This window comes from Chiloscyllium punctatum, chromosome 33 (assembly GCF_047496795.1).
Source record: "Chiloscyllium punctatum isolate Juve2018m chromosome 33, sChiPun1.3, whole genome shotgun sequence".
Taxonomy (NCBI): domain Eukaryota; kingdom Metazoa; phylum Chordata; class Chondrichthyes; order Orectolobiformes; family Hemiscylliidae; genus Chiloscyllium; species Chiloscyllium punctatum.
This window is the reverse complement of record NC_092771.1, coordinates 27,353,454-27,370,748: the sequence shown is the minus strand read 5'-3', so window position 1 is coordinate 27,370,748 and position 17,295 is coordinate 27,353,454. Positions and strand designations below refer to the sequence as shown.

Sequence of the window (17,295 nt, the reverse complement as noted above, 5' to 3'; positions counted from 1 at the left end):
TTACTTTATTGGGATTGTATTATAGGACCCTGAATAGTTAGCAGGAAATTCAGAAACAAATTTGTTAAGAGATCTGTTATCTGTAAGAATAATAGGGTGATAATAGTAGAGGATTTTAACTTTCCAAGCATAATTTTAGTGTTCATGGCTTGGATGGACAAGAATTTTTTTGTGTGTCCAAGAACATTTTGTGGATGTACATGTGAGAGAAGGTGCAAAATTTGACCTACTCTTTGGAAATAAGGCAGGGCGTGTGACTGGGTGTCAGTGAGGGAGCACTTTCGGGCCAATGACCATAATTCTATTAGCTTTAAAATAGTGATGGAAAAGGATAGACCTGATCTAAAAGTTGAAGTTCTAAATAGGAGGAAGGCCAGTTTTGATGCTATTAGGCAAGCTCTTTCAAAAGTTGATTGGGTGCAGATATTTGCAGATAAAGGGATGTCTGGAAAATTAGAAAATGAGCGTCCACAGACAATATTTTCCTGTCAGAATCGCAGGCAAGGCTAATAGGTGTAGGGAATGCTGGATAACTAGAGATATTGAGGTTTTGTTTTAGATTAGATTAGATTCCTTACAGTATGGAAATAGGCCATTTGGCCCAAAAAAATCCACACTGACCCTCTGAAGAGTAACCCACCGAGACCCATTCCCTTACCCTATATTTACCCCTGACTAATGCACCTAACACTGGGCAATTTTAGCATAGCCAGTTCACCTAACTGGAACATCTTTAGACTGTGGGAGGAAACTGGAGCACCTCGTTTGTAAAAACAAAAGAGTAACTAGGGAGAGAATAGGGCCTCTCAAAAATCAGCAAGGCAGCCCCGATGTGTGGAACTGCAGGAGATGGGGGAGATACTAAAAGAGTGTTTTGCATCAGTGTTACTGTGGAGACAAACATGGAAGTAATAGAATGTCAGGATATAAATAGCGGCATCTTGAAAAATGTACATATTACAGTGGTCCAGGTGCCTGAAGGGTTCTTAAAACACAAAGCTGTGGATATTTCCCCAGGACCTGTTGTACCCAAGAACTCTGTAGGTAGTGAGGGAAGTGATTGCTGGGCCCCTTGGAAATATTTGGATTATCATTAGTCAGAGGTGATGTGCCGGAAGGCTGGGGGGTTGGCTAACGTGGTGCCATTATTTAAGAAAGGTGTTAAGGAAAAGCAAGGGAACTATAGACTGGTGAGCCTGACATTGGTGGTGGGCAAGTTGTTGGTGGGAATCCTGAAGGACAGGATTTATGTGTGTTTCGAAAGGCAAGGACTGATCAGATATAGTCAGCATGGCTTTTTGCGTGGGAAACCATATGTCACTAACTTGGTTGTGGTTTATGCAGAAGTAACGAAGAGGCATGGTGAGGACAGAGCAGTGGATGTGATCCATATGGACCTCAGTAAGGCATTTGACAAGATTACTCATGGTAGACTTGTTAGCAAGGTTAGGTCTCATGGAATACAGGGAGAACTAGCCAATTGGATACAGAACTGGCTCAAAGGTAGAAGCCAGAGGGTGGTGGTGGCAGGTTGCTGTTTCAGACTGGAGGCCTGTAATCAGTGGTGTGCAACAAGGATCAGTGTTAGGTCCACAGCTTTCCGTCATTTATGTAAATGGTTTGGATTTGAACATAGGAGGTATAGTTAATAAATTTGCAGATGACCCCAAAATTGGAGGTGTAGTGGACAGGATCTTAATCAGATGGGCCAATGGACCGAAGAGTTGTAAATGGAGTTTAATTTAGATAAATGTGAGTTGCTGTATTTTGGAAAGGCAAATCCTGGTAAGATTTATACACTTAATGGAGTGTTGCTAAGCAAAGAGACCTTGGAATACAAGTATGTAATTCCTTGCAAGTGGAGTCTCGGGTAGATAGGATAGTGAAGAAGGCGTTTAGTATGCTTTCCTGTATTGGTCACAACATTGAGTATAGGAGTTGGGAGGTCCTGTTGCAGCTGTACAAGACATTGGTTAGGCCACTGTTAGAATATTGCGTGCAATTCTGGTCTCCCTCCTATCGGAAAGATGTTGTGAAACTTGAATGGGTTCAGAAAGTATTTATGAGGATGTTGCCAGGGTTGGAGGATTTGAGTTACAGCAAGAGGCTGAATAGGATGTGCTTGTTTTCCCTGGAGCGTCAGAGGCTGAGGGGTGACCTTGTTGAGGTTTACAACATCATGAGAGGCATGGATAGGATAAATAGACAAAGTCTTTTCCCTGTGATCGGGGAGTCCAGTACTAGAGGGCATAGGTTTCGGGTGAGAGGGAAAAGATATAAAAGAGACCTAAGGGACAACCTTCCTCACGCAGAGTGCGGTGCATGTATGGAATGAGCTGCCAGAGGAAGAGTTTGAGGCTGGTGCAATTACAACATTTTAAAAGGTATCTGGATGGGTACATGAATAGGAAAGGTTTAGAGGGATATGGGCAAAGTGCTGGCAAATGGGACTTGATTAATTTAGGATATCTGGTCAGCATGGATGACTTGGACTGAAGGGTCTATTTCTGTGCTATACATCTCTCTGACTCTAAGGCTTCTCGCTAGAACTTAATAATGTTATCCTGATGATAATGCCTTTTCAGCACAGGTCATTGTGGATTCCCCTTTCCTGAATAAATGATCATTTATTTACAGTAAGTACCTGGGGATATGTCAGAATGTGTTCCTGAAAAGTTTGCAAATGGTCCAAATCTTCCTAGATTCGGAGCAGTAAAATATGGATTTAATTGCTGTTTAATTGTGATAGTCTTGCTCAATGTTCCTTTTAAATTTTCTTGCTGGTGCCCAGATCCCCAAGGGCTGTGCATGGTAACAGCTTCTTAAACAGAAGCTATGTACTGTATTGGCATGTACGTAAGTGGCACTTTCAAGCGGCCACACACCTTGGAGGGAACATTGGTCCTGATGTGCATACGCAGACACTGAAATTGTCATGGATATTGACACTTCTAGTGGGCTGGTTAATTTTGCCTGGGATTTTCCATGATTATGGCTGAGCATCAGAGGCTTGGGTGACATATGCATGACCTCCCCAAACTTGACAGCACCTCACCGCGACCACCACCACCTGACCTACTCGCCCATTCAGCCATTCACCACTAAAGCTTGAGACCTTCAAAACGTAGCTGAATATAGCATGTGATGGTATGAAAAGAGGACAGACTTTCTCTTCACCAGGCTTTTCCTGTTCCTGTGCTCACCAGTGCTGCTCTTCAGAGTCTGCATTGATCCATAACTGCAGCTGGATCAGAAATACTTGCTGCAATAGTGCAATATAGACAGGGCACAGAAATCCTCATGGCCAATGCATTGACACTGTTGTAAAGGCTGGGTCAATATATAGGACATAGAAATGTACTTTTACATAACTAACTCAGACAGTTACATGTATAAAATAAATTAGAGTTTGCTTTTGGCAGAATGCCCTTCTTCTGTGAATTAAGTGGCGACGTTGTCCTGCTAACTACATTTTTAGTTGCTTTTTCCCGCTGTTTGAATGGGCGAGTAGGTCAGGCGGTGGTGGTCGTGTTTTTCATGTACAGAAAGGAAATTGTGTTGCTGCCACTTCCCTCCTAAGCAATAGTGGGTCCAGTCACTGCTTTATAGAGGTGCTCTATTTGTAATCATGCCCAATATTTTTTGTTGTTTCTATGGATCAAAATGTTTTGCAGAGAAGTACCTGAAACTGTTATATGGTATTTTGCTTCACATAGTTCTGCTTGCCTGCTGCAGATGGCAGTATTGTCATGTCTGAATGATAGTACTTTCTCCAAGCCATTCAGCACCCTTTTTAGGATGCAAGGGTAATCTTGAGGGATAATAAAGTGGGATGTTCATGCACGCAGTTCACCAGTGTTAGTCGGATATTTTTTATTTTTCAAATGCCATTTAAATTTAACAGCCCTTCTCTCTCAATTTTGGGGAGAACAGATTTAAATATGCATGGAGTCTTTTCTACCCCCCTTCCCCCCCCCCCCCCCAAAGTCATCGCAAGAGTGTGCAAGAATCTAGATGAACATTTTACTAGACATTGGAGTCCTATTGAGTGTGAAGGAACTAAAAGTATGAGAAAAGATTTGAACATATAATGGCTGAAAAGGTTACTGAGGGTCGTCAAGATTGATAGGAGAAACCTATTATATTGGTGTGTGACAGTGTAAGAAATCATATCACCCAAAGTGGAATCCTTTATTTGAAATAGACAGTTGACTCAACCTATTGCAATCTTGATGAAGAAATTAATAGCATTGTTGCTAAGTTTTCAGAAGACGCAAAGATAGTTGGAGACACAAGTAATGTTGAGGAAACAAGGAGGCTGCAGGAGGACTTGGACAGGCCAGGAGAGTGGGTAAAGAAGTGGAAGATGAAATACAATGTGGGAAAGTGTGAGGTTATGCACGTGTGTAGGAAGAATGGAGGCATAGACTATTTTCGAAATGGGGAAAGGCTTCAGAAATTTGAGTTCTCGTTCAAATTCTCTTAATGTTAAAATGCAGATTCAGTTGGCAGTTAGGAAGGCAAATGCAGTGTTAGCATTCATTTCAAGTGGGCTAGAATACAAGAACAGAGAGATACTGCTGATGCTGTATAAGGCTCCAGTGAGACGGCATTTGGAATATTGTGAGCAGTTTTAAGTCCTGTATCTGTGGAAGAATGTGCTGGTCTTGAAGGGGGTCCAGTGGAGGTTCACAAGAATGATCCTGGGCTCGAAGAGCTTGTCATGAGCAATGGTTGAGGACTCTGGGTCTGTACTTGATGAGGCAGGGTCTCAGTGAAATTTGCAGGATACTGAGAGGTCTGAATAGAGTGGATGTAGAGAATATATTTCCACTAGTAGAGAGATTAGGACTCAAGGACGCAGCCTTGGAGTGAAGGGACGACCCTTTAGAACTGAGAGGAATTTATTTAGCCAGAGAAGGCCATGGAGGTCAAGTCATTAAGTATATTTAAGGCAGAGATAGGTTTTTGATTAGAAAGGAGATCAAATGTGTCAGGGGAAAAGCAGGAGAATGGGGTTGAGAAATATATCAGCTATGATTGAATGGTGAAACAAATTCAGTGGGCCGAATGGTCAAATTCTGATCCTATGTTCTATGCTCTTATTTGCATGGAATCTTTTCACCTTATAAATGAGTTATATCACCAGAATTTGCTCAACGTCCTTCAAGATGCAGCTCTCCAGAGGATATTTTGAGGTTGGAGAAGGGTTTCCATGATTATAACATACTCACTTACTCCAGTCAGTTCAGTCAGTGAGTCCTTCGGTGCTCAACAGTTATCCCACTCAGCATCACCTTTGAAAAAAAAATCCATGATTGAAGTCTATTTTGAGTCTATAATGAGAGGACCAGGAAATAAATAAAATCGGCACTACAGAGAGTATATTCCAGGAGAGCATACAGTGCATAGAGTTTATAGTCTAGATGGGCTCTGCTTTTCACAGTTGGCCCCTGTTACAGTGTACAGACATGAAATTGAATTATTTGAACTATTTCTGATTCTTGGAAGTTCCTTAAATAGTGATTTCTCCAAAAATGCTTCTGTTCCATCATATCTCTCTATATTGCAGCATATATATTTTCTCTCTGCATTTTGCTGTCACCAAAAATGAACAATTAGTTCACTGTCTAAACCGTCGAAGTAGTTTAGGGATCTGTAAAGGGAGGTCACATGCCACACTTATCCCCTTCCACGAGTGCTTAGTCTGTGCCCCAGGGGTAAAATTGATCCTTGTTTCCCATAACTGCCTGTGTCAGGGGTCAACTCTTAGTCCAGTCCAACCTTCAGAAACGTTAAATTATTTGCCCTCTTGTGGAGGTTGTAAAAGATCCCATTCTACTCCTTGGGGATAATAGCAGGGGAGTTCTCTCCATCAATTAACATCACTTTAAAAATAAATCTGGTTGCTGTGGATTGCTGTGCACAAGCTGGCTGCTGTGTTTCCTGCGCAGTAAGTGACTACACATCAAAAATAAGGCACTTAGGGGTATTCTCAGCTGGTGAAGCTTCGTTAAGATTTGTAGCTCGATTAATGTAATTGAATCCACTCAAACATAGAAACAGCTGCTCTCCAGCATTGATATCACCGGTGAAGGCCTGGATGGGTCAGACTTAGCTTTAAATGATTCAGGTGAGAGAGAGAGGAATGTAAAAGAGGTGGGGAAGTTGCCTTACTGGTAAGGGAGAATATAACAGCTGCACAGAAGGAGAACACCTTTAAGGGCTCACCCAGCAAGGCAATATAGGTAGAGCTCACAAACAGGAAGGATGAATCACTTTGGGATTGTACTACAGGCCTTCCAATAGCTTCTGGGTGGTAGTGGAGCAGATATAGGGGAGATTTTGGAAAAACATAAAAACAAAAGGATTGCTGTGGTGAGTCCCCTATATTGACTGGACTTGCTTAGTGCTTGGATTTGAGGGGAGGGAATGTCAGAATTTGTTAGCTGTGTAGGATAGTTTTTCTTGAAACAATATGTAAATAGTCCAATGAGGAAAGGGGCCATAATATATCTAGTGTTGGGAAATGAACTAGACCAGGTCATAGCAGTATCAGTGGGAGAGCATTTTCGCAACAATGACCATAATTGTGTAAGTTTTATTATTATTGATCAGAATAAGAGTAACCCTCGGATGAAAGTACGAAATAGGGGAAAAGCTAAGTACCACAATATTAAGTCGGAGCTAAGGAATGTAGATTGGGTGGCTATTCAAAGGTAAGTCTACACCTGTCATGTGGGAGTCTTTTGAAGACCTGTTTAGAGTTCAGGACCAGCATGTTTCTGTGAAAATTAAGGACAAGGACAGCAAGAATCAGGAGCCTTGGGTGACAAGAAATTCAGAGCTCAGTCAAGAAAAAAGGGCTACGCAAGGTTTGGGAAACTGAAGACAACAAAGCCCTCTAAAAAGCCAAAGACAGCAGAAAAGAACTCACAAGAAATTAAGAGGGCTAAAAGGGGCCATGAAATGTCTTTGGCAAGCACAATTAAGGAAGAACACCCAAGACATTTCATGTGAATGTAGGGAGCAAGAGGGTAACTAGGAAAAGGATAGCTTCACTCCAGGACAAAAGGAAAGCTGGAGAAAGTGGATGAGATCCTTAATGATTACTTTGCATAGGTGTTCACAAAGGAGAAGGACATGGTGGGTGGAGTCTAGAGAGGGATATGTTGATATTCTAGGGCATGTGAATAAAACGACGTGGCATTGGTTGTTTTAAAAGCATTAAGGTAGACAAGTCCCCAGTAGTTGATGGGATCGAACCCAAAATGCTAAAGGGAGACCTCATGATGAAATGGCTGGGGCCTTGTCTGAAATCTTTGTATCCTCTTCCGTCACAGGAGAGGTCCCAGAGGACTGAAGAATAGCCAACACTGTTCCTTTGTTTAAGAAGGGTAAAAGGGATAATCATAAAAATTACAGGCCAGAGAGCTTTACATCAGTTGGAGGGAAATTATTGGAGAAGATTGTTAGAGATACAATTTACTCACATTTTGGAAAATATGAACTTATCAGTGATAAGCAGCATGGCTTTATGTAGAGGAAATCATCTCTCTCAAATTTGATAGAGTTTTTTTAAGGAAGTGACAACGGTGGTTGAGGGTAGGGCAGTACACGTTGTCTATGTGGACTTCAGCAAGGCCTTTGACAAGGTCCCTCATGGCAAACTGATACAGAAAGTGAATTCACATGGGATCTGCAGTGAGCTACTGAAATTGATGCGGAACTGGCTCCATCGTAGAAGATGGAGAGTAGTGGTGGAAGGGTGTTTTTCTGACTACAGGTCTGTGACCAGTGATCCACAAGGATTATTGCAGTTGTCTGTAATATATAAATGATTTGAAGGAAAATGTAGGTGGCTTGATTAGTAAGTTTGCAGACAACATAAAGATTTGGGGAACTGTAGATAGTGAGGAAAATTGCCAAAGGATACAGCAGGATATAGATAGCTTGGACACTTGGGCAGAGAAGTTGCAAATGGAGTTTAATCTGGACAAATATGAGATGAACTGAAATGTTGGAGATCACAGTGGGTTAGGGTGTATCCATCAAGAGAGACAAAGCTAGTGTTTCGAGTCTAAATGACTTTTCATCAGTCTGTGATCTTTGGCATTTTTTTTTGTTTTCGATTTAAATTCCAGCATCTCCAGTAATTCGCCCTTAAATATGAGATGATGCATTTTGGAAGATCTAATGCAGGAGGGAAATATATAATCAATAGTCAAACTCTTAGTAACTTCAACATGCAGAGGGATCTGGGGTACAGGTACCTAGTTCCCTGAAAGTGGCAACAACTGTAGATAATGTGGTCAAGAAGTCATTTGGCATGGTTTTCTTCATTGGTCGGGGCATGGAATATAAAAGTTGGTAAGTCATGTTGTAGCTATATAGTACTTTAGTTCGGCCGCATTTGGGATATTGTATACAGGCCTGGTTGCGACACTACCAGAAGGAATGTTGAGGCTTTGAAGAGGGTACAAAAATGATTTACACAGCATGGTTTGGAGGCTATTAGCTATGAGGATAGATTAGATTAGGCAAACTTTTTTTCATTAAGGCATCAAAAGAATTAGATTAGATTAGATTACTTACAGTGTGGAAACAGGCCCTTCGGCCCAACAAGTCCACACCGCCCCGCCGAAGCGCAACCCACCCATACCCCTACATCTACCCCTTACCTAACACTATGGGCAATTTAGCGTGGCCAATTCACCTGACCTGCACATCTTTGGACTGTGGGAGGAAACCGGAGCACCCGGAGGAAACCCACGCAGACACAGGGAGAATGTGCAAACTCCACACAGTCAGTCGCCTGAGGAGGGAATTGAACCCAGGTCTCTGGCACTGTGAGGCAGCAGTGCTAACCACTGTGTCACCGTGCTGCCCAAATTGGGGGGCTGAGTTAAAAGTTTACAGAATTATGAGAGGCATGGACAGAATGGATAGTCAGAACCTTTTTTTTTCTGAAGGTTCAGTTACTAGGGGGCATAGGCTTGAGGTAAAAGGGGTAAAGTTTAAAGGAGATGTGAGAGGCATGTTTTTTTTAAAGAGGGTGGTAATTACCTGGAATGTGCTGCCAGAGGAGGTGGTGGGGCTGGATACAACAGCAATGTTGAAGTGACATCTTGACAGATATATGAATAGGTAGGAAACAGAGGGATACGGACAACGTAGAAACACAATTTTTTTTTGTTTAGAAAGATGTCATGTGTCAGTGCAGTCTTGGTGGGCCAAAGGGCCTATTGCTGTGCTGTACTGTTCTTTGTTGTTCATTTAGCAATGCAAAGGGGTTGATTAACTAAACATCGTTTCTGCTGTGTTCAGGATTTTTTCTAAGCGAGCTAATTGTAGGGTCATAGAGTACCATAGCATGGAAAGACACCATTTGGTCCAACTCATCGTATTAACCACATATCCCGTTTGCCAACATTTGGCCCCTAAACCTTTCTTATTCATCTGCCCATACAAATGCCTTTTAAATGTTATAATTGTACCCGCCTCCACCACTTCCTTCGGCAGCTTGTTCAATACGCACACCACCCCTCTACTTGAAAAGGTACTTTTTTTTTTAATCTTTCCCCTATCACCTGAAACCTATGCCCCCTTGTTTTGGACACCCCCCTAAACCTCTCGGAGGTCACCCCTCAGCCTCTGACAGTCCAGGGGAAAAAGCCTCAACTTATTCAGTCTCTCCCAATAACCCAAGCCCTCCAGTCCTGGCAACATATTGTAAATCTTTTCTTTACCCTCTTAGGTTTAACAACATCAGGAGCATACCTGAAGATGGGCTTATGCCCAAAATGTCAACTGTCCTCCTCTCATGCTGCCAGACTTACTGTGTTTTTTTTTTGCAGCACCACCCTTTTTGACTCTTATTTTGAGATTAGTCAGGTTTGGGAGCAGTCCATCATTTGGTTAGCATAGAGGACAATGCCAGATTCACTTTGCCAGTGGTCTACTGCATTGAGGAAGGCGCGTGCATCGATTGGTCTCTTCCAAGAATTAAACCCTGGCTTAAAACACGCAACATTTGATGAATTGGCAAGTTCCCTGTGTGCAGGAGCTGTGCTCTCTTTTAGGTTTAGTGTATGTGATCTTGGTCCAATTACAAAAGCTTTTTAATATTGTTTTTTCCAGTAAGGTAAATTGGGAGAGGATCTAAAATGGAAAGTATCTTAACAAATCTTTTGCTTTAATGTGCATACACCTAGAATTTTTCTTTTAATTAGTTTCTTGAAGATGGGCATTGTTGGCAAAGTCTAGCATCTCCAATTATCCTTGAACAGGGTGAGCTTCTGCCTTGAGCTGTGTAGACCATGTTGTGAAGAACCACTGACCTTGCTGTTCAGCAGGGTGTTCCAAATCTTTGACCAAATGGAAACAAAAGAATAGCATGTCGTTCCACGTCAGGTTGACTTGGCGTTGTTTGTGTTTACATGCAGCTGCTGCCTTATTTCAACTCAGCAAGCGGTCACTAAATTTCAAGTTGCGCTCAAAGAATATGAGTAGGTGAGCAAAGTTTATCATTTTGTTCTATTTGTGCTCAGCAGTTTATAATGTCACTCCAGGTTAGATGCCCACATGTGCTCAAGTTCGTCCATACTATTGCTTTGTATTGTACGCCTGCACTAGTCACCTAAATGCACAGATGTAGTTAATAATGTGTGCTGCCAGTATGCAACGCTGTGTTGTAGGGGTAAACATAGCCTTTTCTGTGAACCTGCCAACTATTGCGAATGTTGAAACACAAAAGAAAAACATTACCCGTAAATGATCTGAATGGAAGGTCACTAATTGAACCTTTTCCTGCGTCGAGTTCCAGTATTTGGCACAGAAGTTTCACTGAAAAGGGAAGTGGCACTTGACCTATTGCTCCTGGTTTTTGGTCTTTCAAGGAATTGAGTGATGTGGGAAGCAGGTTGTGAGTGACGCAGAAGATCAGCCATATTGTATTGAATGACAGATCTGCCCTGAAGGGCCAAATGGAAATGTTTTCTCATATATAATTGTGTCCATATGACTACAGTAACTCCGTATGATGAGTGGATTTTAGACTTTCATACCTTTTTTATGTGGGCTATCTGTGCTGTTTGCAACTGGTTGATTGTCTTCAACTAGGCCTGGATTTTGATGCATATAAACGGGGTCTTGATTATGAAAGCATTCTCATTTAGCAGTTTCATCCCCAACATTACCAGTTGCAGTATGGCACATGTACTTGGCTTGAGATAATTCTCAGCACCACAGTCTTTTCTCCTTGTGTAGACACACAGCCTCCAATTGCTGCACCCCCTGCAGTGTGTGGATTGCCTGAGATTGCAAATCTGATAAATGGGAGATTCTGGGTTCAGGCTTCTTCTTGATTGATGAAGGAAAGAGGTTGCATTATTGTAACCCCTTACAAAACCTCAGTGCTTTACAAGCAATTTTTTTTTTAAGTGGGACGTGTTCTGCATGTGACACGACAGTAGATTTGTACTCAGAATGGTCTGTCAATCAGCAGTATGAAAATGGCCAGATTATCCATTTTCATGAAGTTTATTGAGGGATAAATATTGGAAGAATACAGAGAAGAACCTGATGAAGGGATTTTGCCCGAAACGTTGATTTTCCTGCTCCTCGGATGCTGTGCTTTTCCAGCACCACTCTAATCTCCATCATCTGCAGTACCCACGTCCACCCAAAAAGAACCTTCCTTAAATAGTGCTGTGGAATCTTATACCTTCATCTGAGAAGAGAGTTGGAAAGACCGTACCTCCTACAAGGCAGCCCTTCCTCAGTATTACACTCGAGGCAGTGTTTTGTACTTAGGTCTCTAGAATGGACTTTCATACCACAAGCTTCTGATGTGAGTGTGCATGGCTGACTCACTGAAAGATAAGATTGTGATTCTTGAGCAGGAGACACAATTGTAGTAATTGGCCTGTATGTGCAGGCAATACATTTTTATTTTTCTGTATCTTTAATCGTGGACTGAAGTTGGAGAACAGGACTATTGTAAAATTAAGGAAGGAATTGTTTGAGTTCTATTTATTTGTTGTAAATAATAGGTTTGCCAAGTGAGAAACCTGGTCCATGTTTTCTGTTAGCGTCTGTCTATTTAGCAAGTAAATTGGGGATTTTTGTACTTTAATAACAAATTTTAATTTTTGTGATGACTCAGTTTAGTGCACTATCCCAATGAGGTATAACAGAAGTTCTGAGGAGGGGTCACTAGACCTGAAAAGTTAACTCTGATCTTCTCTACACAGATACTACCAGACCTGCTGAGCTTTTCCAGCAATTTCTGTTTTTGTAACAGAAGTAAAACTGTTTTCTCATTTAATTGGAGAAATAAACAATACACAGGATTCCACAAAGACCAAAAGATTTTTAAGACTTCTGTATAATCATTTTCTATTAACTTCCACATAGCCAGTTGGTGACTAGTAGTACTGTAGCAAATCTTTATTTGGTTTTACACTTGTTACAGGCACATACATCTTAACTCAACCCTGCTACAGTTTCAGTCAGTACCTATTTATACTGCTTTGACTGACCAATAGTGTCTTAAAGGGACACTCTAACAAAAATCAAATGTTCAAATGAAACATGAAATATTTAAATTGGGTGTTGTTGTAGGGAGAGATGATGCACCCCAGCCCTGTGACACTCTGGCTGTGGAAGACCCAAGTATATTGGTGGATTGCATGTTTCTTCTCTCAAGAGACTAGAGTGCAGGCCTCCATCCGTGAGGAGGACCTCTGATCTGCTTGCACTGGGTTAATTGTATCTGTGTAAATTTATCTGGCTAACCTGTTTTGGAAATGATTTGGAAACCTGTTGGACTAGAACCTGGTGTCGTATGATTTTTAACTGTGTTTTGGAAAAGTCTTGACACATCTTCAGGGCAGGTGGGACTTGAACCCAGACATTCTGGCCTAGGGAAAAGGATACTACCACTGCACCACAAGAGTCCTACTATGTCTGGGTGTTCAAATGAAACCCCAGGTAAAGCTTGTACACCACCTATATACTATTAAACACAATTAATACACAACTTACATTTTCCAAGGAGAGCATAGATGTGGAATGCTCGTCTTTGAATTGGTTTTCTCCTAGAACAAGCCCTAATGAGCTTTTAAATGACAACAGAATGTACTGCAAACACTTTCCAGGCAGTATCTGCATAGAGACTCATCTGTTTTGAGCCAAATATTACTTCCTTGGAATTATACAACTCAAAACAATAACTTTGTTTCTTGTTTCACAAATGCTGAGTTTTTCGGGCGTTTTCAGATTCCCAACATCTGCAGTATTTTGCTTACAATTCAGTAACTATATTAATTCTCTTTATTGCTTTAAGCATTCATATTGAGCATGTGGAATATCTTAAGTATACTAGTGCAGTGTAAGGAATTTGATACTTCCTGAGCAACTTTGCAAAGAAGTTGTCTGTAATTGGCTGTGCCTCTGTTTCTTGCAGTTGATGCTTTCTGAGTGGCTGGTGGATGTACCCAGTGACCTGGTTGAAGAATGGCTGCTGGTGGTCTGTCCTGTTGGCAAGCGGACTCTCATCATAGCTTCCAGAGTAAGTGCAGAATGCCTGAAATCCCTTCTGCCCTGCACAATTGGTCAAGCCTTATGGCTGCCAGATGTGAATTCACACAGTGTGCTCCCTTTTAAGAGTTGCAGTATTAATGTAGGATACAATGGTGCAAAACTGTCAGAGACTAGCAGTCACAATCCACTATTCAGCACCAACATTTGAGCAGCTTCACTAGCATGTACTGCCAGATTGGAAAAAAACTGGGAATTGTTTGATGTTTGGGGTCAGAAAAGGGAAAGTCCTGGCATAGAAGTCAGGAGAGAGAATTTCATTCTGATGTAAGACAGCGGTACATAAAGGATAGGCCAGCAAGAGATTGTTCATGACCTAAAATAATCTGAAAAGATGGAACTGTGATTCATGTTATAAAAATGTGGAAACTACTCATATATAAACAAGCTATAGATTAAGAAGAATGATGCGCAAGAATTAATTTTAAAAATTAATGTGTGCGCGATGTTTCTGGGGAGAAGTCATTTAAAACGTTGCATCTATTAATTGGTCATCATTAATATATCTCAATCCTGACTTTTGTCAGAACTGCTTTATTAGAAACCAGGCAATGAGTGCCTGCCTGGGTGGTGTGAAAGAATCCTGTGGAGTGAACAGGGGGAAAGGAATAAACTGAAGGAGGCACAGAGCACCCCCTAAAACCAAAAAAAGAGGAAGAAAATATATTGTAGGCTATTGTAGACAATGTAGATTATCACACAAAATTATAAAAGGTTGTGAATGGGTAAAACCTTAGCAAATGAATTTCAATGTAAACAACTGAGGTTATCTATTTTAGTCCAAACCAGGGCAAATCAGCTACTTTCTAGACAGTATGACGTTAAATACAGTGGCTATCCAAACCATTTTGGGGTCCAGTTGCATTGGTCTTTAAAATGCCACAAATGGGTGGTGGCAGATAATTTAGGAAGACCGTGGAATGCTGGCTTTTATATCGAGAGGATTGGAGTACAAAGATGCAAAAGTCATGATGAAGTTGTAGATTCCATTTGGAGTACTACTAGCAGATCTGAGCATCACACTCCAGGAAGGATATATTGGCTTTGGAGGGGCTACAATATAGTTCTACAAGCATGAAATCTGGATTTCAGGGGTAAATTATGAAGAGATGTTATACAAATTAGGCCTGTTTTCTCGAGAAGATTAAGGGGTGGTCTGATTTGAAGTTTTCAAGATCATATCAGGAAACAACAGGGTAAAAAAATATAAACAGTTTCCACTGTTTGGGGAATTCTAGAATTAGAGGACATAGTCTAAAAATTAGGACCAGACCATTCAAGAGTGATGTTAAGAAGCACTTCTGCATACAAAAGGGTTGTAGCTGTTTGGAATTCTCTTCCACAAATGGCAGTTAATTGTAAAACTTAGGTAGATATTTTTTTTTTATTAAGTGAAGATACTAAGGGATATAGGCCAAAGGCGGGTATATGGAGTTAGGCCACAGATTGCACCATGTGGCACATTGATACGTGGAGGGAGGGGTCTTATAAACAGAAGATACAACAGAATAGTGGGAAAGTGAATATGAAGCCAAGATTCTGATTTGATTCACTAATAGTTTCTATTGGATTCCCTTTGGTCAGGGGAGCACAGCAGCATATACGAGAAGTGGTTTCTGTGTAAACAGGTTTCCCTCACTCCTCCCTGGTGGAAATCGGCACAACTCTGCTACAGGCAAAGGTAAACACCAGATTTTAAAAATTTGTTACTTTGCAGGATATGGGCTCCGCTAACTGTGTCGGCATTTACTTATCTCCTCATTGGAATTTCGAAGAAAGAGAGGCGATCTCATTGAAGCATGCAGGATTCTTCAGGGGCTTGACAGGATAAAGGCTGAGAGGATGTTTCTCTCCTTGGGAGAGTGTAGGACCAGAGGACATAAATTAACATCCCTTTATTTGGAATCTAAGACTGAGATCAAGAAGAATTTCTTCTCTCTGAACTCCTTATCACAGAGACCTGTGAGGGTAGAGTCCTTGTGTCTATTTAAGGTTGAGATAGGTTCTTGATCATTTGGGGAATCAAGAGTTATAGGGAATGGTCAGAAAGGTATGTGTAAGGAATGTCCGAGCAGCCATGATCCTGTTGAATGGCAGAGCAGGCTAGAGGGGTCGAGCAGGCTAGAGGGGTCGAACAGCCTACTCCTGTGCTTATTTCTTATGTACTGTCCCTAATCACCATTGAGAAGGTGGAGTTGATCTGGTACCTTGGACTGCTGTGGTCCACTTGGTCTAGGTAGACCCATAAGGCTGATGGGATGTAGGGGGGGTGGGGAATTGTTCCAAGATTTAGAGTCAGGATGGTTAGTGACTTGGCAACCCTTTTGCTCCTAAATAGTAGAGGTTGAGCATTTGGAATGAGCTGATGAAGAAGCTTTAGTGAGTTGCTTTTATAAATTATAGTTTTTAATGAGTTTGCTCAATTTGAACAGAAAGATCTGCCCTCATGCTGTTTCATGACCCACGAGAGACAAAGTAGAACACAGGATTAGAATTGTATGGTGTTGGAAGGGAGTCATTCAGCTTTCTGTGCCTATGTTGGCTCTCTGAAAAATTCCTTCCTCCCACCCTTTCCCACTGCACTTCAAATTAGTGTTTTTTTTTGCGTTCCAAATATTTAACCAACTTCCTTTTTTTTTAGAAAGGTTCCATGGATTCTGGTTCCACTGCTGTTTCTGATCAGGAATTCTATATTCTAACAAACTCTGCAATGAAACCTGCCTGACTTCTAATATAAGAACATAAACTATCGACCAGTGGAAATAATTCTTTCATATTTCCGAACATGGAACAGTACAGCACAGGGAAAGGCACTTTGGCCCACCATATGTGTACCAACCATGATACCATTTTGAACTAATCCCATCTGCCTGCACATGGTCTGTATCCCTCTGTTCCCTACCTGTTCATGTCTGTTTAAGAGCCTCTTAAACCTTGATGACATATCTGCTTCAACCGTCTCCCCTGGCAGTGTGTTCTAGACACCTACCACCCTCGACTTAAAAAAACTTTCCATACACATCTCCTCCTTTTAAGTTTCCCGGTCTCACTTTAAACCTAGTATTTGATATTTGCACCCTAAAAAAGACTGATTATCCATCCTAGCTGTGCTCTCATAATTTCACGTACTTCTATGATCTACACCTCTGCCACCACCTCTAGTGAAAACAGTCCAAGTTTATTCAATCTCACCTGATAGCTAATACACTCCAGTCCAGGGCAACAATCTCTTTTGCACCCTCTCCAAAACTTCCACATCCCTCCCTATAGTGTTGCAACTAGAACTGCAAAAAAACCTCCAAATGTGGCTTAACTGAAATCTTACACAACTGCAACATGACGTGCCAACTTTCATATCCAGTGCCCTGACCAATAAAGGCATGCCGTTACCACCTTATCCACTTGTGTTGCCACTTTCAGGGAACTATAGACTTTCACCCCAAGATCCCTCTGCGAATCAATGCTCCTAAGGGTCCTACTATTTACTGCATACTTCCTCTTGCATTTGACCTCCCAAAATGCATCACCTCACATTTGTCTGGATTAAATTTCATCTGTTGTTTCCTATCTAAGTTTTCAACTGATCTGTATCCTTTGATAACCTTCCTCAGTGTCCGCAATTCCACCAACTTTTTGTGTCATCTGTGAAACTTCTTAACAAATAAGAAGTCCCAGCACTGATCCCACCACTAT

At 41.4% G+C, this 17,295-nt stretch overlaps 1 protein-coding gene across 1 annotated transcript in view; it reads left to right on the top strand.

The window, feature by feature from the left end:
* snupn (snurportin 1) overlaps positions 1–17,295 on the top strand; it is a 42,485-nt gene that overhangs the window by 11,413 nt on the left and 13,777 nt on the right. The window contains exons 4-5 of the mRNA XM_072553221.1: positions 13,469–13,573; positions 15,187–15,283. Of these exons, the coding sequence (XP_072409322.1) occupies positions 13,469–13,573; positions 15,187–15,283 (202 nt within the window). The remainder of the gene's footprint in view (positions 1–13,468; positions 13,574–15,186; positions 15,284–17,295) is intronic.